Here is a 21,449-nt window from a genome sequence, read left to right as displayed (position 1 = left end):
TGACACAAGGACTAATCCTTAGGATGGAAGGAGAGTCCTTACTGTGAGGATAACATCAGAATAATGCTAGAACACTTTCTGCTGCAAGGGAGAGAAACCCACCTCAAACCAGCTTAAGTAAGAAAAGGAAATGTATCAGCCCATTGTTTCAGTCAGGATAGGCGGGGTTATGCTGTGGTAACAAACAGCACCATTGCAGCAGCTTAGAACAACAAAGGATTGATTTCTTGCTCACAATACATGTCTGTCACAAGTGAACTGAAATTTCAGTCTGTATCTCCTCATTCAGGCAGATGGAACAGTCACTATCATCATCTGTCTCTGTGACAGACAGGAAAACACTCTAGGGGGCGTGGCAGCCACCTGAAAAATGCTCTGCCCAAAAGTGAGACTTACCACTTCTGCTCACAACTGGCTAGTCCCTTCCAGTCACGTGGCCCCATCTGGCTACAGAGGGTCAGGAGGCACAATCCTGCCATGTGCCCAGAAGGCCAAAAGCTGGAAATATTTGGTGAACAGCATAATGACTTCTATACTCATGTATCTAAATGGTCCAGGAGAAATGTGGTTTCAGGCACGGCTGGATCCAGGAGCTCAAGAGCTATTACCAGGACTATGTCTCCATCTCTCAGCTCTGCTTTCTTGTGTGTTTCTTGCTACCACTCCAGTCCCCTCTTTACAGCTCAGTAATCCCAGCAGAAAGAGTATGAACCAGCTAGGGTATGTCTGTCCCTAAACTGTACTGTTGCCAGGGGGAAGGAATGTCCTATTGGCCAGGCCTGGGTCACGTAGCCACTCCCAGAGCGTGGGTCAGCCATATCCCCAGGCTACAGCACCGGCAGATGCAGCAGCACCCACAGGGGTCTGCTAAACCTTCCTAACCTCTGGATCTACATGCTTCCCAGCAGAGCATGGTGAAAAAGAACTGAAATTGACCTCAGGAGCCCAGAGTTCTGGTTCCGACTCCGACCACTCATTCAGTGTGTGACCTCAGGCAGATCATCAGCCTGTGCTGTACCTTCATTTCATCTGTCAAATGGATGAGTCTGCCTCGGCGCTTGCAGACGGCAAGGTGAGGAGTGTTTCCCAACACAGCTGGGAAAGTGTTGCAGTGGGTCCCCCTTCCTCTTAAGTGAGGGTCTTTAGTGATCCTGGCCTGGTCTTTGGAAGGCAAGGAGCCGCCAGTCCCACTTGCTTCTGACCCTTAGTCATACTTCCAGGCCTTTGTCCAAGCTCCTCCCTCTGCCCCAAATAACTGGTACATCTGACAACTCCTATTCATTTTTCCTTTTTTTATTTTTATTTTTGAGACAGAGTCTTGCTCTGTCGCCCAGGATGGAGTGCAGTGGTGCCATCTGCTTGCTGCACCTCCGCCTCCTGGATTCTCCTGCCTCATCCTTCCAAGCAGCTGGGATTACAGGCGCGTGCCACCACACCCAGCTAATTTTTGTATTTTTAGTAGAGACTGGGTTTTACCATGTTGCCCAGGCTGGTCTTGAACTCCTGACCTCAAATGGTCTGTCCACCTCAGCCTCCCAAAGTGCTAGGATTACAGTCATGAGCCACTGCTCCCAGCCTCCTATTCATTTTTCAAAGTCCAACCAACACCACCTCCTCCCTGAAGCCTCCTGGCCCTCTTGATGTGCTGTCTGGGTTACCATCCGTAAGTGAGCTGGGACTCGCTCATACCAGCCAAGAGAGCAGATTGTGTATATCTCTTCCCAACTCTGTTTAGACTGAAATCAGGCACTTGAAATTATACCATGGAAATAAGCAAATGCTACAAATCAGGCTTTATTGAGTGCCTACTATGTGCCAGGCTGGGACTAAAGGTAGTGAACAAAATAGAGTTGCTGGCCTGTAGACTTGTGTTTTCTCTTCACCTTTGTCTCCAGTATCTGTTTATCTCTATCCAACCAAACATTCTTCCTTCAAACGTGTTATCAAAGCCATTAAGAGTAATAGCAAAGACGTTTGCACCAACCTAATACGACCCTTCTATCCATCCACACATCCATCCATCCTCCGTCCACCCTCCCACCTACTAATCCGTCCTTCTAGGTGAGCCAGCTCTTGTCTCCAACTTGTTTTTTTTTAAGAGACAGGGTCTTGATCTGTGACCCGTGCTGGAGTGCAGTGGTGCAGTCACAGCTCACTGCAGCCTCAGGCTTCTGGGCTCAGGCGCTCCTCCCACCTTAGCCTCCCGAGTAGCTGGGACTACAGGCAAGCACCACAGCGCCTGGATAATTTTTTTAAAAATAATTTTTGTAGAGATGGGGTCTTGCTATGTTTCCCAAGCTGGCCTTGAACTCCTGGCCTCAAGTGATCCACCTGCTTCAGCCTCCCAAAGTGCAGGGATCACAGGCATGAGCCACTGCGCACAGCCTCCAACTTCGCTCCCCCATGTTTATGAGCTGAGTTCCCTTCAAAGGTGGGATTCTAAGGAGGCTCGTCTGCTCCAGTCCAGAGCACCCCCCATCTGGCCTCAGTCAGGCCCTCCCCAACCATCCGTGTTCCCCTCCCTCACCCGGCGAGCTCTGGGTGCAGGAGAGCTGTGCTGGTGTCCTGAGAGCCTGTCGCTCAGGTGGCACCCACAGGTGGCTCCTGGAACCTGATGCCCCCAAGAGGATGTGAAAACCACAGCACATCTGGACCCAAGACTCCCTAGGGTGCAGGTGTGGGTGTAGGGGTGGTGAGGGCTGCTCCCCCATGCAGAAGCTGTGCTTCCACTCTCTCGCTCCCATCCGAGTCTCACACTCCCCGATCCCAGGCTCACAGTCCCACTCTTATAGCCATCAGCATTCTAGAATCTTCCAGCCTCCTGCGAGGCACCAGGGACTCTCATGCATTCTCTCAGCGACCTCTCCCAACTACCCCACTTCACAGATGAGTCACAAAGGAGCCTTCAACAGGACTGACTTCTGCTGACTTCCAACCCAACCCTGCTCCAAAAGCCAGAGCTGGCTCCTCCACCACGGCCCTGCCACTTGCAGTCTGGCCTTTGGGGAGGACAGCAGGACTAGGCCAGGGCAGGGGTCCTCCTCCAGGTTCCCAAGACTCCCCAGGGTGCAGGTGCAGGGGGTGGAAATATTTGGTGAACATCATAATGACTTCCATTCTCATATCTAAATGGTCTGGTAGAAACGTGGTTTCAGGCATGGCTGGATCCAGGAGCTCAAGAGCTATTACCAGGACTATGTCTCCATCTCTCAGCTCTGGAGCTGAATCACACTCTCTGCTGCTGTAACCTTGCTTGGTCTTCAAAAACCCAAGCCACTTCTAGGATGGGCACCCTTTGGGGGGAAAACAACATATTTTCTTTAAAAATGTGTGTGTGTGTGTGTGTGTGTGTGTGTGTGTGTGTAGAGAAAGAGAGAGAAAGAGAGGAGCGAGAGATGAGTTTTATGCAATACCTAGCATCTACATCTAGCTTCCATACTAAACTGATATTCAGTGAGGTGCCTTGAGAATTTTGCTAAGGGGCTGGGCATGGTGGCTCACGCCTGTAATCCCAGCACTTTGAGAGGCTGAGGCAGGCAGATCATTTGAGGTCAGGAGTTTGAGACCAGCCTGGCCAACATGGGGAAGCCCCGTCTCTACTAAAAATACAAAAATTAGCCAGGCGTGGTGGTGCATGCCTGTAATTCCAGCTACTCGGGAGGCTGAGGCAGGAGAATAGCTTGAACCCAGGAGGCAAAGGCTGCAGTGAGCCGAGATCACATCACTGCACTCCAGCCTGGGCGACAGACTAAGACTCTGTCTCAAAAGTAAAACAAAATGTTGCTAAGAAGTATTTTCTTAGCTTCTTAATTCACATTTCAACAGGTTCTCTGACAAATCATTGACACACAACTTGACCTCCCTCTAATTCTCCAGGATGAACAAGTAAGACGCTGGATTGAATTGCTGAATTGGGGCAGGGGGGGGGGGTACAGCAGGATGTGCGGCTGGAGGGCACTGCCTGGTTTCGGCCCGCACCCTCCCTCATGAGTGCCACGGCGGGGGAGGGGGGTCCCATGAGCCTTGGCCTGCCACGTAATTGATGTTTAATAAATATCTCTTGGGTGCACAAACGGAATTTTTAAAAACGTAGTAGCAGAAGTCAGAAAAAGAAATCTTGGTTGCTGGGGAGCTGTTTCCAAGAGACGAGACGGACTGGTTTTAAGCCTGGAAACCCCCCCAAGTGGCCCTCTGCAGGCGGGACAGCCCCACGGGCGCCCAGGCTGTCGGGGATGATGGGTGTTCTCACCCCCGCCTACCTCCTGTGCAAGCCTCCGCTGTGGCCTCAGAAGGAAGGAAGCTGACGTATACTGAGGGTCTGCTCTGGGCTGCGTACTAGACACAGGTGACAGCACCAGTTTCCCCCAGGTGGGGCATGCCTTCCGCACTGTCCGGACAAAGAACCTCTAGCCCAGAGAGGGGAGGCAACTTGGCTCAGGTAGCACAGCCAGAAGGTATCAGAGTCGAGATTCAGACTTTCCTCCATGGGTTGCCCAGAATCTTCCCAACCTGGGGTGAGGTCACCGTGGGGTCACTGCAACCCCTTTCCCTTCCTGCTGGCTGGTGACAAGGAACCATATGAACTTCTTGCAGCTCCTGGAGGCAGATGCTGGAGGGCTGGGCTTGGCCTCTGCCTCAAGCAATGCCTTGATCCCTCAAGGCCCTGGAGGGGTCTGGTTTGTAACACAAGACCCCAGCAAGGACGAAGGCTGTTGTCATCCATTGCCCACGGACACGTTTGCTGTGCACCCTGGTACACTCGGGTGAGCTCCCTGGGCCCTGAATGCATAGAGTACCATGAGCATTCTCCAGGTCCACAGGCACGTGCAGTCACACACACACGTGGACACGTCACTGTGCCCACACCTGAGACACACACACATGCACCAACACACACGCACACACATGCACATACACACATGCACCTACACATGCATGCACACACATGCACCCACACATGCACACACATGCACATATACATGCACCAACACACACATGCACACACACACACATGCACATACACACATGCATCTACACATGCATGCACACACATGCACCCACACATGCACACACATGCACATATACATGCACCAATGCACACACACGCACACACGCACCTACACACATGCACACATATGTACCCACACACACATACATGCACACACATGTGCGTACACACACGCACATATGCACATACATGCACCTACAGGCATGCACACATATGCACCTACAGACATGCAAACATATGCACCTACACATGCACACACAGGCACACATGCACACACATGCACACACAGACACTGTAAACATCAGGCTCAAAGGCTCATCTGGGAGCCCAAAGGCTGCAGGTGTCTTCAATCACAGCCCAGGTGGCCTTGTCTCTGGCTCAGGACCCGGTAGCCAGTGGCCAGCTCTGGACAGCTAGTCAGCCTCACTAGCTGGCCTGGGGTCCAGGGTTCGAGAGTGTCGAGGGAATGACCACCCACTGGCGGAGGTAGCTCCGAGGGGGTCCTTCGTCCCCAGGACTGGTGAAGTCACACTCCACAGGGCTGCTGCAGTCAGAGCCCGCGAAGCCACTGTCAAACGTGTCCATATCCAGGCCGGCCGGGGGCGAGCCCGCCTCACTCTCTAAGGCCCCTCCGGGTGACCGGCCACCCCAGGGCAGGCCCCCAGCCCAGTCCTCCCCATCTGCAAGGGATGGCTTTAGTCTGTCCAGGAGGCTTCCCAAGGGCCCTCCTAGCCCAGGACTGCCAGCCGAGACACAGCCACAGGAGAGGACTGTGGTGCCCGCATCCAAGAGTGGGTCCGCTAGGCCTGGGCTGGGCTCAAGGCCGGCGTCCAGATCCAGGGCTGGGTAGCCGTCATCCTCACAGCTGCAAGGCCCGGTGCACAGCCCCTCTGCATCTAGCACAGTCACTGTGTCGATGGACAGCAGGCCGTACGGCCGGTCCCCCTCCTCGCTGTAGGCTGAGCCCCCGGAGTTCTGGACCGTGGCCCAGGAGCTGGGCTTGGGCGCGCTGTCAGACTCCACCAGCTCTGCCGGTTCTCGCAGCTCCGTGAGCTGCAGCCTCTTGGCCAGACTCTGTGGTAGGTGGCAACTGTACACCTCCAGGGCTGAGGGTACCTCTGGGCTCCAGGGTCCCAGCTCCAGGATGGAGGCGGTGAGGGGTGCACCCACCCATTTCTGTGTGAGAGAAAAAGAGAGAGTCATAGCACAGGACGAGTGTAAAGCAAGGGTTTTCTTATTTTTTTACTTTTCTTCTTTTGAGACAGTCTGACTCTGTTGCCCAGGCTGGAGTGCAGTGGCGCCATCTCGGCTCACCGCAACCTCTGCCTCCCAGGTTCAAGTGATTCTCCTGCCTCAGCCTCCCAAGTAGCTGGTACTAATAGGCATGCACCCCCACACCCAGCTAATTTTTGTATTTTTAGTAGAGACGGGGTTTTACCATATTGGCCAGACTGGTCTTGAACTCCTGACCTCAGGTGATCCACCCGCCTTGGCCTCCCAAATCGCTGGGATTACAGGGGTGAGCCACTGCGCCCCAGCCAAGGTGAGGGTTTAAACTGGCAGAAAGACATAGACACAGAGACAAAGAGACATCAAGAGAGAAAGAGACATGAAAATAGACAAAGACACTCAGAGAGGGTTGGGAGAGAGAGAGGGAGGGAGGGAGGGAGGGAGGAATCGGGACCATGATGTGCTCCCACCATAGTGGGGGTCCCCACTGGTGTCCCCCTCCTACTCTGGGCCTCAGTTTCCCCACTTGTGGAAGGGAGCTGCTACCCTTAGTAGCCTGACCATTCAAACAGCTGGTGGTCCCATAGCCCCAGCAGGAGCTAAGATACCTGAGTCAAGGAGACATGAGGGCAGGAGGGCCTGAGGTCTGAGTGACACCTGAGCCATCTCCTCCTTTCCCTCCTCCTTGATGTTTCTTGAAACCCAGCGCTCTCCTGGTTTATGTGTCCCCACCAGACAGACACTTGGCCCCAGGCACAAGTCTTGTCTCTTCCGTCCATGGCTGTATCCCCAGTGTCTAGCACACAGTAGGTGCTCAATAAATGTTTATTAACTAATGAGTGGAGTGAATCAGTGAAAAGCCACTTGGAAAGGCCTTTGTACACTTTGAGGATAAAGGATGTAGGTGACGCTGGCTGAGGCAGTGGCCCTTAAACTTGAAGGACCCTCCTTCCCTCCCCTGCCAGGACTCCCACTCATGACACCAGAATCCCCATGCAATTGGCAAGGACAATCCCCGAGAATGGGAATCTCCCTGTTTTGAGCTCATCTTCTTCAAAAACTCATCTGAACCGTCATGTGGCCACCGCCACTGATTTGAAGTCACTTCTCAGCTGTGTGCCCTTAAGCCAATTACCCTCTCTGTGCCTCAGTTTCCTCATCTGGAAAATGGACCTAATTATAGCACCCACCCATAGGGTCGTCGTGAGGGCTAAGTGAGTCGCTGTATGTGATGCTCCTAGTGGACTCCCTGGTATATAGCAAGTGCTATATGAGTCTTGGTAAAAATCAACCAAAAATAAATGTGATATTTGAGCTTTAGGGAAGAGGAAATGGTGGGTTTTACGTGAGTTGGAGTTCAGGTTCCTCCCTGCCTGTTCTGAGCCTTGGCCTCCTCGTGGGTGCCCCGGGGGCAGTGGAACACCCACTCCACAGGGGCTGCTATATGAGAATGAGTGAGGCAGGAGGAGCCCAGTCAGTGCTCTAGGTCTGTATTGTCTGACTTTCAGGCTCGGCTGCAGCAGGTGGGACTGCCCCTCCCACCTCTGTCACCACATCCTCTTTGCAGCAGCCCCTCCCACTGCTGCAGGGTGGGTGACACAGCTGTAAATGGGCACAGACACTCCTGTGGGTGCTGGTGGGCGGTGGTGAGGTGGAGGCTTGGCAAAGATTGGTGTGTTTTGCTCCGGGAGGCCAGACCCTTCCCAGAACCCACTCCCTCTCCAACCCAGATTAAGGGCACCTGGGAAAGGACTGGGCCACTGTGGGGGGGGGTGGCAATCTGTGACTTGAGACCACCAGCCTCACTCCCTCTCCCAGTCTGGCTCCTTGCGCTGGGCAATGCTGCATGCTCTTGCTTAATGTTTCTTTTTGATTTGATTTTTTTTAGACAGCGTCTCTGTCTGTTGCCCAGGCTGGAGTGCAGTGGTGTGATCGTAGCTCACTGCAGCCTAGGAACGATCCTCCTGCCTCAGCCTCCCAAGTAGCTGGGACTACAGGCATGCACCATCTCGCTTTGGCCTCCCAAAGTGCTGGGACTAAAGACGTGAGCCACCGTACCAATTCACCCATTCACGGTCCTGGCAGTGAACTCTCCCTGCAGGACTGGGCATATCTCAGGAGTGGCAATGGTCTGGCAGGATCCCAGGCAATGCATACTTTTGGAATTCTTCAACAGTTGAAGGATATCTGGTCAGATCTTGTTTAATTCTCCTGCCAATTCTCCACCACAAGAATAACTGTCTGCACTTCGCACATGGGGAAACTAAGGCCTGGCTTGTGGCTTGACTGAGATCTGGATGCTCTAGGCCTGTGGGGTGAGACTGGGGGGCCTGGGATGGGGGGGTGGGGCTCCTGAAGAGAAGGAGGGGCTCAGAGGGACTCATCACAGGGTGGGTTGCTCACCTTGAAGTCTCCTCCGTAGCACTTGTAGAGAGGCAGGAAGAAATTCTCAGGGCTGGGGACGACCCATGTCTTCTTCCACAGCCTGAGGGGCAGAAAGGGTGAGGCCCTGACTCACCAGAGGCCAGCCTGGCTTCCCATTCGGACACTCCCCAGATTTATCCTACAGGAGCTTCTGACTACCACAAGACACAGCCCAGGTGCCTCCCTCCTTCCCCAGGGCTTGGTTCCTCCATCTGGGAGCAGCGAGTCTCCCTTGCAGGCTCCTGGAGGGGTATCGAGGTTATGTTCTTGGCTGCCTGTGCTGCATTGGGCAAATGCTGCCCCTTCTGAGCCTCAACTTCTTTATCTGCACCCAGGAGTGCACAGAGACGCCATCTCAGAGGTGTGTAGTATTGCACCCACCTCTTCACCACGACCTGGTGGCCCCTGATGCCCCACGGGCCTCAAAGCTTAGAATCTACTGGACAAGATCACAGCTGAGGTCCCTGTTTAAGGGCCCAGAGTTTCAATCCCAATTTCTCCACCTCGGAGCTGTGTGACTTTGGGCAAATTCCTTGACCTCTCCATGCCTCAGCTTCCCCATTTGTAAAACAGGGGCAACTGCAGTGTCTCAAGCTCATAGGGCTGCCATGGGAGTGAAGTGAGTGCCCTGCACGGTGTCCACGCAGTGGCTGTGAGCTGGTTATTATCCCATCGTCGTCATTGTGATCGTGATGACAGGCATGTTCTCCAACCCTGGGTGTGCCATAGAGGGGCAGCGGCCCAGCCCGACCACCTCCCTGCCTTCCTCATGGCCTCACCTCCATGCTGGGTGGGTCTTCAGTCCCCAGAAGGCAGGAATGAAGACTATGACAAGCAGGAGGAGAAGCAGCAGGTGAGGGTTCCAGCCTTCCTTTAATTCTGGAAGGGAAGCAAAGGGTTAAAGGGCACCAACTCTACCAGAGGCCACGTGCGGTAGGCGTGGTGGGAAATGGGTCTGGGGTAGAGTGGAAAGGGGTGGGAGAGGCTGCTACTGCTAGTGTCTTGAAGTGAGATGGTTCAAATCTTGTTCTCATTCCTCATCCCAGGCAAGTAACTTCATTTCTCTGAGCCTCAGTTATCTCATCTGAAAAATGGGGCTGTTCCCACTTCAGAGTTAGGAGTATCAAATGCCTAACAGAAGAAGCAGCAGCTGGCATCCAGCACAGGGCCTGGCCAGCAGGGGCTCTAGAAATGGCACTGAAGGGCTACATCTGGGGATGAACAACTGAATACCTCCCAGCTGTGCCAGACAGCTCAGGGCTTACGGTGGCTAGACCAGGACAAGATTTGGTACCAGGAGTGGGGTGTCCATCCCAGCTTCACACCTACCCTCTGACTGGGTCTGAAAGATGACCGGGTCACTCCACTCGCTCCAGGTCCCCTGGTAGGAGGAGCCAGGCATGGGCCCTGCCCGCACCTGCAGCTCATAGCTCGAGTCTTTGCGGAACTCCAAGGGGAGGAGGGAGACACTTCTTGAGTCCACTGAGATCAGCTTTCTCCTTGGACTCTGCCAGTACAAGGAAAGGATGCACCAGGTCAGGCTGCAACCAGGCCAGCCCCTGCCTCCAGCAGAGCCACCTCTTTCCCAGCTTCCATCGGAGGGGCTGAGCGTCTCTTTTCTTCCCACAAGAATCAGGCTTATGCCTGAGTAGCCAGACTCAGGCATGGGCAGCACAGACTCACCAGCACTGCCTGGCCCTTGCCTGTGATAGGATGTTCTGTTTGATTTCTCTTTGATTCCAATTCACCCATTCACGGTCCTGGCAGTGAACTCTCCCTGCAGTACTGGGCATATCTCAGGAATGGCAATGGTCTGGCAGTATCCCAGGCAATGTATACTTTTGGAATTCTTCAACAGTTGAAGACATTCTAAACTGATGCATTGGTTTAAGTCTCAATAACTCAATTGAGAGTGTCTTCAACTGTTGAAAATTCCAAGAGTTGACATACTGACATTCCCAACAGTGGGCATTTCTAGAAGTCTTTAACTACAGACATCTTAGCAATAGATACCTCTGGAAATCTTCCACTGGGAACTTTCTAAAGTATGATACTCATGGACATCTTCAGCTGGGGCTATTCTAAAGGATGGGCAATTCTAGAACTCTTCAGCTGTGACTGTTCTATCATTATTACTATTTGTAGTTTTTAGAAACAGGATCTCACTTGTGACTGTTCTAAATAGTGGGCTGGAAGGACACCTCTCAAAGCCTTCATGTTTGAAGCAGTGAGCCCTCTAACACTGGACTTTTTTTTTCTTTTTTGAGATTGAGTCTTGCACTGTTGCCCAGGCTAGAGTGCAGTGGCACAATCCCAGCTCACTGCAACATCTGCCTCCTGGATTCAAGCAATTCTTCTGCCTAAGCCTCCAGAGTAGCTGGGATTACAGGTGCATATCACCACACCTGGCTACTTTTTGCACTTTTAGTAGAAACAGAGTTTCACCATGTTGTCCAGGCTGGTCTTGAACTCCTGACCTCAAGAAATCCACCCGCCTTGGCCTCCCAAAATGCTGGGATTACAGGCATGAGTCACCGCACCAGGCTGGACCTTCTTAATCACGGATACTTCTGAACCTCTCCAACTATGGCCATTTTAAGCAAGTGGGAAGCTTCCAGATTGCCACGTGCCTGAAATTTCTTCTATTGTGACTACACTAGACCTGGGGTGGAGCCTGGGGAAGGGACAGTCTCTTTGGCATGCTGACAGTGGAGGGGACAGGCACAGAGAGGACAGATTATTCAGGGGTCTCCTACCCTGGGGAGAAGTGAGGGGAGGGAGGAGGGACCGCTATAAGGGGGTGCTCGCACCCTTGGTCTCTGTTCTTGGCCATGAATGACAATGCTCACCCGTCTCTCCCACACAGACGCCCTTGCGCTCCCTTCTCTCCCCTGCCCTTCCCCCACTTATCTGCCCCGATCCCCACATTCCTCACCACAGCCCAGGGGTCTCCCCGGTTCCTGTACTGCAGCTCATACTGAAGCTTGCCCTTCAGCATGAAGAAATCAGGGTCTTCATAATCCGAGCGCCAGGAGATATTATACTGTCCTGAGAAGGTCACGGTCACGTTGAAAGGGGGAGCCGGCTTGACTGGGTGGAGAAACCCAGGAAGAGAAAATGGCGTGAGATTTTGCTGCAGGTGAAAAGGATTTGCTGATGGGAAGAAGTCCTACCTGCCCCCGCCCACCATGCCTGACCCATGAGATGGAGACAACCCTGAGTGACTTTGCGCAAAGTATTCCTGACTCTGGGCTTCTGTGTATTCTTCTGGAACCTGAGGGACTCAGACTTGATCAGGGTTGCAAACTCAGGGGCGGGCAGGTCACAGAGATGGGTGAAGCAGGTTTAGGGATTGTGAAGAAATGAAAGAGTTAAAAGTGAATAGCTTCAGCAACAGAGAGTGGTAAGCTTTTCTAAGTTTTCTAGGGAAACACATGCACACACATACACACACATGTACATACACGCAATCACATGTACACATGCACACGCACACACACATGCGCACATGCACATGTATGTGCAAGCACACGCACACATGCATGCACACACACATGCATAAATGCACACACACACACATGAAATCTGAAATCCTGCTTTCCATGCACTGCGAGGCAAGTTTCAGTATGAGCTGCAGAATGGGAAACAGGAGGCCCCCGGAATTATCGTGTGAAATCTCACAAGGATTTTTTTCCCCTTAGAGACATGATCTCACTGTGTGGTCCAGGCTGGAGTGCAGTGGTGCGGTCATAGCTCACTGCAGCCTCAACCTCCTGGGCTCAACCCATCCTCCCACCTCAGCCTCCCAAGTAGTTGGGACTACAGGTGGGCGCTACCACACCTGGCTATTATTTTTTCTATTTTGTACAAACAGGGTCTCACTATGTTTGCCCAGGCTGGTCTCAAACTCCTGGCTTCAAGTGATCCTCCCACCTCAGCCTCCCCAAATGCTGGAATTGCAGGTACAAGCCACTGTACCCGGCCTATCTTAAGTTTTAAAGTTAGCTCCCCATCCAAAAATGTTCTCAGCAATGTGCTGGCAAATCCATTCATTTTCCATTTCTGTTCTAAATGATGGTATCATTTTCTTTCAACCCCAGCTACTTCAAGAAGTTGAAGACTCTTCCTAGCATGAATGCTAATGATGAGGGTTGCCGTTTACTCAGAGCATGCCTGGCTGCCCTGCTCCGGGCAGACACCGCACAGTGGCCATGGGAGGCCGATCTGATGGTCCTCATCTTTCAGCATCTCCCAGAAAGTGCAAGAGCCAAGCTCTGGGCAGTAACAGTCAGCTTTCATGGACAGCCTCAAGATGAAGGTCAAAGCCGGTATTCTAGTTTTGCCCCATCTGAAGGACATTTTGTGGACTTGAGCAGAACACAATATGTTAAGACCCTTAAATTCCTCTCTTGTAAAATGGGCCCAGCTTCTGTATCATGAGACTTCAAGTTCAAAGGGATGAAGCTATTTAGCAGGAGGTGATAACTTCAGGGGAACCAAGTGACAAGTGTCTATTAGTGTCAGAGAGGACTTGCAGGCCTCTGGCCTCATCTTCTCCACTTTCTGTCTTTGCCTGCCTGCCTCCCTCCCTCCCTCCCTCCCTCCCTCCCTTCCTTTCTTCCTTCCTTCCTTCCCCTTCTTCCCTCCCTCCCTCCCTCCCTTCCTTTCTTCTATCTCTCTTTCTTTCTTTCCTCTCTTCTTTCTTTTCTTTCTTTCTTTTATTTTGGACACAGAATCTTTCTCTGTCACCCGGGCTGGAATGCAACAGCATGATCTCAGCTCGCTGCAACCTCCGCCTCCCAAACACAAGCGATTCCAAGGCCTCAGCCTCCCAAGTAGCTGGGACTATAGGTGCGCACCACCATGCCCGGCTAATTTTTGTATTTTTAGTAGAGATGGGGTTTCACCATGTTGGCCAGGCTGGTCTTGAACTCCTGACCTCAAGTGATCCGCCCGCCTCAGCCTCCCAAAGTGCTGGGATTAGAGGCGTGAGCCACTGCGCCTGACTGTCTGCTCCACTTTCCACCTGCCACCATCTAGCACTCTGCACATCTCACCCTGTGATGTTTTTACCGTGTGCCCCCCTCGCTGGACTCTTAGCTCCTTGGGGTGGAGGTTTTGTCCTCCATATTCAGTCCATGCCCACAGCTCCTAGAACACAGCCTGGGACACAGTAGGCCCTCAATAAATACTTGGCAAATTAGGCTGGGTGAGGTGGCTCACGCCTAAAATCTCAGCACTTTAGGAGGCTAAGGCGGGAAGATTGCTTGAGGCCAGGGGTTTAAGACCAGCCTGGGCAACACAGCAGGATCCCAGCTCTACAAAAAGATTTAAAAATTTGCCAGGCATGGTGATGTGCACCTGTAGTCCCAGCTACTCAGGAGGCTGAACTGGGAGGATCGCTTGAGCCCAGGAGTCCCAGGCTGCAATGGGCTGTTATATATTCATATACATTTGTCAAATTAACAAATGAACCTTTCAAGGCTTCCAGAAAGGAGTTCTGAGGCTGCCTGTGATCCTGAAACATGGCTGAGGGCTCCCACCACACCCCGAGGCGACAGAGGTGCACGTTCTTTTTGGTTTTGTCTTGTTTTGTTTTTTTTTGGTGGAGATGGAGTCTCACTCTGTCGCCAGGCTGGATCTCAGCTCACTGCAACCTCTGCCTCCAAGGTTCAAGCGACTCTCCTGCCTCAGCTTCCCAAGTAGCTGGGATTACAGGCGTAGGCCACCATGCCCAGTTTTTTTTTTTTGTATTTTTAGTAGAGACAGTGTTTCACCATGTTGGCCAGCATGGTCTCGATCTCTTGACCTTGTGATCTGCTGGCCTTGGCCTCCCAAAATTCCAGGATTACAGGAGTGAGTCACTGCACCCGGCCGAGGTTCACCCAAAATGCCACGGTGAACACCGGGTTGTTGCTGTCGCTGCTCCAGCCATGGGATGTATGTGACTGAAATCATTTCTAACCCCTCCTTTGTCTGCCCTGGGGCAGGTGGAGGCCGGCTCTGGGCTTCCCTGTGTGGCCTGGGCGAAGATCAGTCCCAGTAGACACCAGGGTGCTGAGAACTTCCCCATGGGTGCCCCGGAGATGTTTGCAAAGCCTGGGGATCGGGAAGGGGGTGCTGCTCAGCCCAGCGAGGCCTGGGGCCCAGGAGGATGAAGGGACCCTGTGCAGGCGGTGGTCAGAAAATCAGTTACTGATTGGGTGCGGTGGCTCATGCCTGTAATTCCAGCACTTTGGGAGGCCGAGGTGGGTGGATCATGAGGTTAGGAGTTTGAGACCAGCCTGGCCAACATAGTGAAACCCCATCTCTACTAAAAATACAAAAAATTAGCTGGGCGTGGTTGTGGGCACCTGTAATCCCAGCTACATGGGAGGCTGAGGCAGGAGAATTGCTTGAACCTGAGAGGTGGAGATTGCAGTCAGCTGAGATTGCGCCACTGCACTCCAGCACTGGTGACAGAGCAAGACTCCGTCTCAAAAAAAAAAAAAAAAGAAAATCACTTATTGCCCCAGCTGGGCCTAGGCTAGCTGCAGATCCTGGCAGGGAGAGAGGGGATGCCAGAGAGAAATGATTGGATTCATGCTGCAAGAGAAGTGGCAAGGGGGAGTCCCTTCTCTGCCCTGAGTTCTCCTCTGCTTCTGAGAAGCTGTGGGGGTGAGGGGTGTGGGGTGGCCTGGGCGGTGGGGCTGCTGCCTGCCTCGGTTCACTCGGAGAGGCTGGAGGGGCCCCAGCTCCAGACAGTGCATGCGTGTGCAGGGGACCTCATGTTCTGGATCCCAGATCCGTGGGACTGAAAGAGAGAGAGTGTGTGTGGGACTACATGTATGTGTGTGCACATGTGTGAGAGTGCATGTGTGAGTGTCCACCTGTGTGTGTGCATGTGTGTAAGAGAGTGCATGTGTGTGCATGATGTGAATGTATGTGTTAGTGTGTGCTTGGGTGTGTGTGCATGTGTATGTGTGTGTGTGCATGTGTGTGACTACATGTATGTCTGCATGTGTGTACGTGAGTGAGTGTCCATGTGCGTGTGTGTGCACGGGTGTAAAAGAGTGCATGTGTGCATAATGTGAATGTATGTGTGTTAGAATGTGTGTGTTAGAATGTGTGCATGGGTATGTGTGCATGTATGTGTACGTGTGTGTGAGCGTGTGGTGGGGGAGACAGAGACAGCAAAAGAGGCTGGGCGCGGTGGCTCACGCCTGTAATCCCAGTACTTTGGGAGGCCGAGGTGGGCGGATCGCGAGGTCAGGAGATCGAGACCATCCTGGCCAACATGGTGAAACCCCGTCTCTACTAAAAATACAAAAATTACCTGGGCACGGTGGTGCATGCCTGTAATCCCAGCTACCCAGGAGGCTGAGGCAGGTGAATCGTTTGAACCTGGGAGGTGGAGGTTGCAGTGAGCTGGGATGGCGCCACTGCACTCCAGCCCAGGTGACAGTGGGAGACTCTGCCTCAAAAAAAAAAAGAGAGAGAGCAAAAGAGAGAGACAGTGTGGGCCTCTGTCCTCTCCATGCAGGCTGGGGCTGGGGAGACATCTGTGAGTTTAAGGGTGCATCTCTGAGTGTGTGTGTGTGTGAGTCTGTGATGCTGGGAATGTGTGTGAGTGTGCATATGCTGAGAGCATGTTTACTCTCGCCCTCTGTGGTGTGACATCCACTCAGCAAAGAGGTGCAAACCTGCCCCCCCAGAGTGTGAATCACAGACACCCTCTTATCACCCAGCCCCTCCGCTGGGAATCTTAGGGCAGAAACTCCCAAGCTCGGGGGCGGGGCCTCCCCAGGACAGACTCTTTTTGCAGTGTGTATTTGCCTCTGGGGCTGCTTTGGGTACACACACACACACACACACACCATGTCCACCACGCCAAAGCTACCTTCCAGGCCCTTCCATGGCCTGCCCTGGTTTTGTTTTGTTTTGTTTGAGATGGAGTCTCACTCTGTCGCCTAGGCTGGAATGCAGTGGTATGATTGTGGCTCACTGCAACCTCTGTCTCCCAGGTTCAAACAATTCTCCTGCCTTGGCGTCCCAAGCAGCTGGGATTACAGGTGTGCGCCACCACGCCTGGCTAATTATTTTGTGTTTTTAGTAGAGACGGGGTTTCACTTTGTTGCCCAGGCTGGTCTCGAACTCCTGACCTCAAATGATCAAACCGCCTTGGCTTTCCAAAGTGCTGGGATTACAGGAATGAGCCACCATGCCTGGTCCCTGCCCTGGTTCTCGTTTTGTGTTGTTTTGAGATGAAGTCTCACTATATTGCCCAGGCTGCTCTCAAGCTCCCAGGTTCAAGTAATTCTCCTGCCTCAGCCTCCCAAAATGTTGGAATTCCAGGTGTGAGCCACCTCGCCCTGCCACCTGCCCTGGTTCTGAACTCACAGCTACAACTGCTCCCACCAACCAGGCCCTCCTACCCCTGGGACCCCCCTCTACCTCCAGCCTGGAGGGAAATTCCAGGCCTCCCTGGAGCTTATGAAGGGGAAGAAACCCAGGAGGGTTTTTTTCTGTGACTCAGTGTCCTCCACTCACCTTATTATGGGGACAAGATCCCAGAGAGTCAGGGTTAAAAGGACATTTGCTCTACAAGTAGGAAAGCTGTCCCAGAGGTAGGTGTGCCTCAACCGTGGTCACACAGAAGGGCAGGGCTGAGCCAGAACATGAGCCCAGAAGTCCCAGGTCCCAGGCCAGCTCCTTCCATATCGCTCAAACCTAATATCAACCCTTCACACTTTAGTAAAAAATAGTGTAACTCAAAAGCAGAACTCTAAGACATGAGGAGGACATAGGCCAGGTTAGATCTGATGGAAGGGAAAGAGCTGGCCCAGAGGGCAGCAAGTAGGGGTCCCAGCCCCCACCTATAATCCTAGCACTTTGGGAGGCCAAGGCAGGTGGATCACTTGAGCCCAGGAGTTTGAGACCAGCCTGAGCAACATGGCAAGACCCCGTCTCTACTAAAAATCAAAAAATCAGCTGGGCATGGTGGCGCACACCTGTTGTCCCAGCGACTCTGGAGTCTGGGGTGGGAGGATCACCTGAGCCTGGAGAGGCTGGGGCTGCGGCACGCTAAGATTGAGCCCCACCCTAAGCCTGGGGGCTCAGGATACTCACTGCTGTCAGCCAGGACAAAGCTGCCACACTCCTGGGAGTAGTTGCCAGACTGATCTGTGATGTTGACACTGAAAATGTCATCGGCCATGAAGTGGAACACATCCATGTGGCAGGTATACGTGGCATGCGTGGCGTTGTGGGCCGACCTGTGGAGGCTGCAGGAGGTGACCTCGTCCTTCAGCTCTTCATACTGGTCTTGCCTTCAAGGACAGAGCAGCCGGTCATGGCTGGAAGCTGGGGGCAGTGGGGGCTGGCGGCGGCTCAACGCTCAGGGCCAGGGCAGAAGCTTAGACTCTCAGGGTTGGGAGGGATTTGAGGCGGGGCTGGGAGGGGTCACCTGGTCCAACCAATCTTTTCCCAGGGAAGGTATCCCCTCTCCTGCACCATCCCTGATAAGTTGTGTCCAGGCTCAGCTTGCATACCTCCCAGGGACTGGGAACTCACTACCTCATTTAGGGCAGCAGCTCTCAGTTTTGGAAATTTGGGCCATTCTTTCTTGGACCAAGCCTAAATCTGTCCCAGTCGGTCCCAACAACCAGATGGCTGTCCCACAGGAAGGGTGATAGGTATTTTGGGTTTCCTTCTCTCCTTTCTGTCCAATGTCCACTTTTTTGAGACAGTCTCACTCTATCCCCTAGGCTGGAATGTCATGGTGTGATCACGGCTCACTGCAGCCTCGGCCTTCCCGGGCTCAGTTGATCCTCCTACCTCAGCCTTCTGAGTAGCTGGGATCAAATGCATGCAGCACCGTGCCCAGCTAACTTTCTGTATTTCCTGTAGAGATGGGGTTCTGCCATGTTGCCTAGGCTGGTTTCAAACTCCCTGACTCAAGTGATCTGCTCGCCTTGGCCTCCCAAAGTGCTGGGATTACAGGTGTAAGCCGCTGTGCTTGGCCCCAACATCCACTGAATGCCTCATAAGAGCCTGTGCTGAGGGCTAGGATGAGATCTAAATAAACCTCATCTCCTCCTCTGGTTGGACTTCTGGGAAAGCTGGTGGGATGGAGTTAGGGAAAATGCTGTGACTTTTTAACTCCCACTGGACAAAAATGATGGGTTTTGAAGTATACATAGGAGATCACCAAATACTAATTTCCCTATCTAGATGTTCAGATTCTGAACACGATCACTCTGTAGGCCCAGCAGGGATGTGTAGACTGAGTTATCTGCTAAATTTGCTGGAGTAGAAGTTCCTGCTGAATAAATGCTTTGCAAGCCACCCAGCCTGGACTTGCTTGCTATTGACCTCCCACGCTGCCTCACTCCACTCCAGCCACACTGACCTTGCTATTCCTCAAACTCACCGGCTCTTCTTCCGCAGGGCCTTTGCACTGGCAGTGCCCTCTGCCTGGAGTGGCTTTTCCCCTGCTGGCGGGCTGGCTCCTTCTCACCAGAGGATGTGGCCCTTCTGCCTGCGGTCCAGTGTCCCGTTCTTTATAGCACCCATTGTTATTGGAAAGTATTCTGTTTGGGGCAGGGCACAGTGTCTCATGCCTGTAATCCCAACACTTTGGGAGGCCGAGGTGGGCAGATCCCTTGAGGCCAGGAGTTCGAGACCAGCCTGGCAAACATAACAAAATCCTGTCTCTACATAAAATACAAAAATTAGCTGGGTGGGGTGATGCGCACCTCCCAACTACTTGGGAGGCCGAGGCAGGAGAATCGCTTGAACCCGGGAAGTGGAGGTTGCAGTGAGCCGAGATCGTACCCCTGCACTCCAGCCTGGGTGATAGAGTGAGACTTTGTCTCAAAAAAAAAAAAAAAAGTAGCCTGTGTTTGGGCCTGTAATCCCAGCACTGTGGGAGGCTGAGGTGGGCAGATCACTTGAGCCCAGGAGTTTGAATCCAGCCTGGGAAACATGGCAAAACGCTGTCTTTCCAAAAGCTACAAACATTTTCCAGGTGTGGTGATGCATGCCTGTAGTCCCAGCTACTTGGGAGGCTGAGGAGGAAGGATTGCTTGTGCCCGAGAGGCCGAGGCTATAGTGAGTTCTGATCACACCACTACACTCCAGCCTGGGCAACAGAGCAAGGCCCTGTCTCAAAAAGAAAAAGAAAGAAAAAAGAGAAGGCACCCTGTTGGATGTTTTGTGCTTCTGTCTGCAGTACGTCAGTTCTAGGATATCTGGTCCCTAGTCATCCCTGCTCTGCTGAATCCCCAGTGCCTGCAACAGTGTTTGGCAGGAACTTAATACATGCTTTGTTTTGTCTTTGAGATGGGATCTTGCTCTGCTGTCCAGGCTGGAGTGCAGAGGCGATCATGGCTCACTGCAGTCTTGACCTTCTGAGCTTGGTCCTTCTGCCTTAGACACCCAAGTAGCTGGGACTGCAGGATGGTGCCACCAGGCCCGACTGATTTATTTTTTGTAGAGACAGAATTTTGTGATGTGGCCCAGGCTGGTCTCAAACTCCTGGGCTCAAATGATCCTCCTTCTTCAGCCTCCCAAAGTGGTTAGAAGTGTGAGCCACTGCACGTGGCCTGTGTGTTTTGAGTGAATGAATGAGCTGATGGATAACAGATGCTCTTCTTTATCCCGAGCTGCATATGGACTCAAAGGGACCCATGGACTTTGGAGTTGGGGAGTTTGAATTTGAATCCCAGCTCCAGCATTCACTGGCTGTGTGACCTTGGGTGAGTTGCTTAACCTCTCTGAACCTCAGTGTCCTCAACTGTAAAATGGGAGTAATCATTGTGAGGGTCGGGAGTGACCATTCATGGGAAACATGTAGCTGGGGGCCTGAAGGGCGGGCATTGTGGTCCTCTGTGCGCAGCGGCCTCCTGGGGGTGGAATCACTGAGCGGACACGGTGGGTTGCATCCCTGGGGACTGGCCAGGCCCGGCCACTTACCAGGTGAGGGTCAGCGTGCTGGGGTGGAGGTTCCACATCTCCAGGATGCAGATGACCGTCTGGAGGTAATCTGTGTAGCAGACGAGGGCGGGGCAGCCCCAGCCTGGAGGATTACGGGGGAGAGAGGCCTCAGTGGGGGGTGGCCTGGGACTGCGGCGCTTCCTCTCCACCCTCTCGAGAGCTGGAAGAAGAGTGGGCGCAGGGTCCCTGGGCCTGGACGAACGTGAAGACCCAAGGGCTGCTAAGGTGTAAGTCTGGGGCCTCACCACTTGCGAATTCCTTGTCTGAGCGCCAACCTTTCAAGGCTGGCTATGAAGACGGCACACTCCTGATGACAAATAATGAAAACCTAGCTGGTCCCAGCTCAGCACCCTCCCCCGGAGCCCTGCACCCGGCCAAGCTCCCACTGAGAATGGCAACATCCTAAATGCCCCCAGATGCGGCAGGCGCTCCGCCAGTGCACACACACACACCCTGAGAGGGTCGGGGCCTCATGCTGAAAACGTCCCAACGCCCAGACAAGGAGCAGGCCTGGGCTCTGCAGAAGCTGGTTCCACGGGACACGCACCCTCGGAGATTCAGGAAGTGCTCCGAGGAGTAGGAAACCTGTGAGAGAACTGAGAAGCCCTCCGACAGTTTTGCAGAAACGTCTGCGTTATCCTACGGCCAAAACGACACCTCCACCGCCACCAAGAAGTCGTCAATCTCTTGCCCTATGAGGCGATATTGCTGGAAGACTTGGGGCCTTTTCATCCCACTCCCCAAATATTGTTTCTCTGTGTTCTAAAACAGAGACTCAATCATCATCTGAATTTTGTTAAATGTTGGACAA

General features: G+C 53.1%; 1 protein-coding gene across 3 annotated transcripts in view; it reads right to left on the bottom strand.

The window, feature by feature from the left end:
• Nucleotides 1-5,320: 5,320 nt before the first annotated feature.
• IL21R (interleukin 21 receptor) overlaps nt 5,321-21,449 on the bottom strand; it is a 51,213-nt gene continuing 35,084 nt past the window's right edge. The window contains exons 4-10 of one of the 3 annotated variants that reach the window (XM_032243021.1): nt 20,618-20,720; nt 17,771-17,970; nt 11,598-11,752; nt 9,992-10,169; nt 9,442-9,541; nt 8,642-8,723; nt 5,321-6,184 (exon numbers count right to left, since the gene is read on the bottom strand). In XM_032243021.1, the coding sequence (XP_032098912.1) occupies nt 5,435-6,184; nt 8,642-8,723; nt 9,442-9,541; nt 9,992-10,169; nt 11,598-11,752; nt 17,771-17,970; nt 20,618-20,720 (1,568 nt within the window). In that variant the 3' untranslated portion in view covers nt 5,321-5,434. Of the gene's footprint in view, nt 6,185-8,641; nt 8,724-9,441; nt 9,542-9,991; nt 10,170-11,597; nt 11,753-17,770; nt 17,971-19,073; nt 19,341-20,617; nt 20,721-21,449 lie in introns of those variants that run through there. The other 2 variants (XM_032243022.1, XM_032243023.1) reach the window with 2 other exon arrangements.

This window comes from Sapajus apella, unplaced genomic scaffold (genome assembly GCF_009761245.1).
Source record: "Sapajus apella isolate SASKATOON/1434 unplaced genomic scaffold, GSC_monkey_1.0 scaffold51, whole genome shotgun sequence".
Taxonomy (NCBI): Eukaryota; Metazoa; Chordata; class Mammalia; order Primates; family Cebidae; genus Sapajus; species Sapajus apella.
The sequence above is the reverse complement of the archived record's forward strand: the minus strand, read 5'-3'. Positions and strand labels throughout refer to the sequence as shown.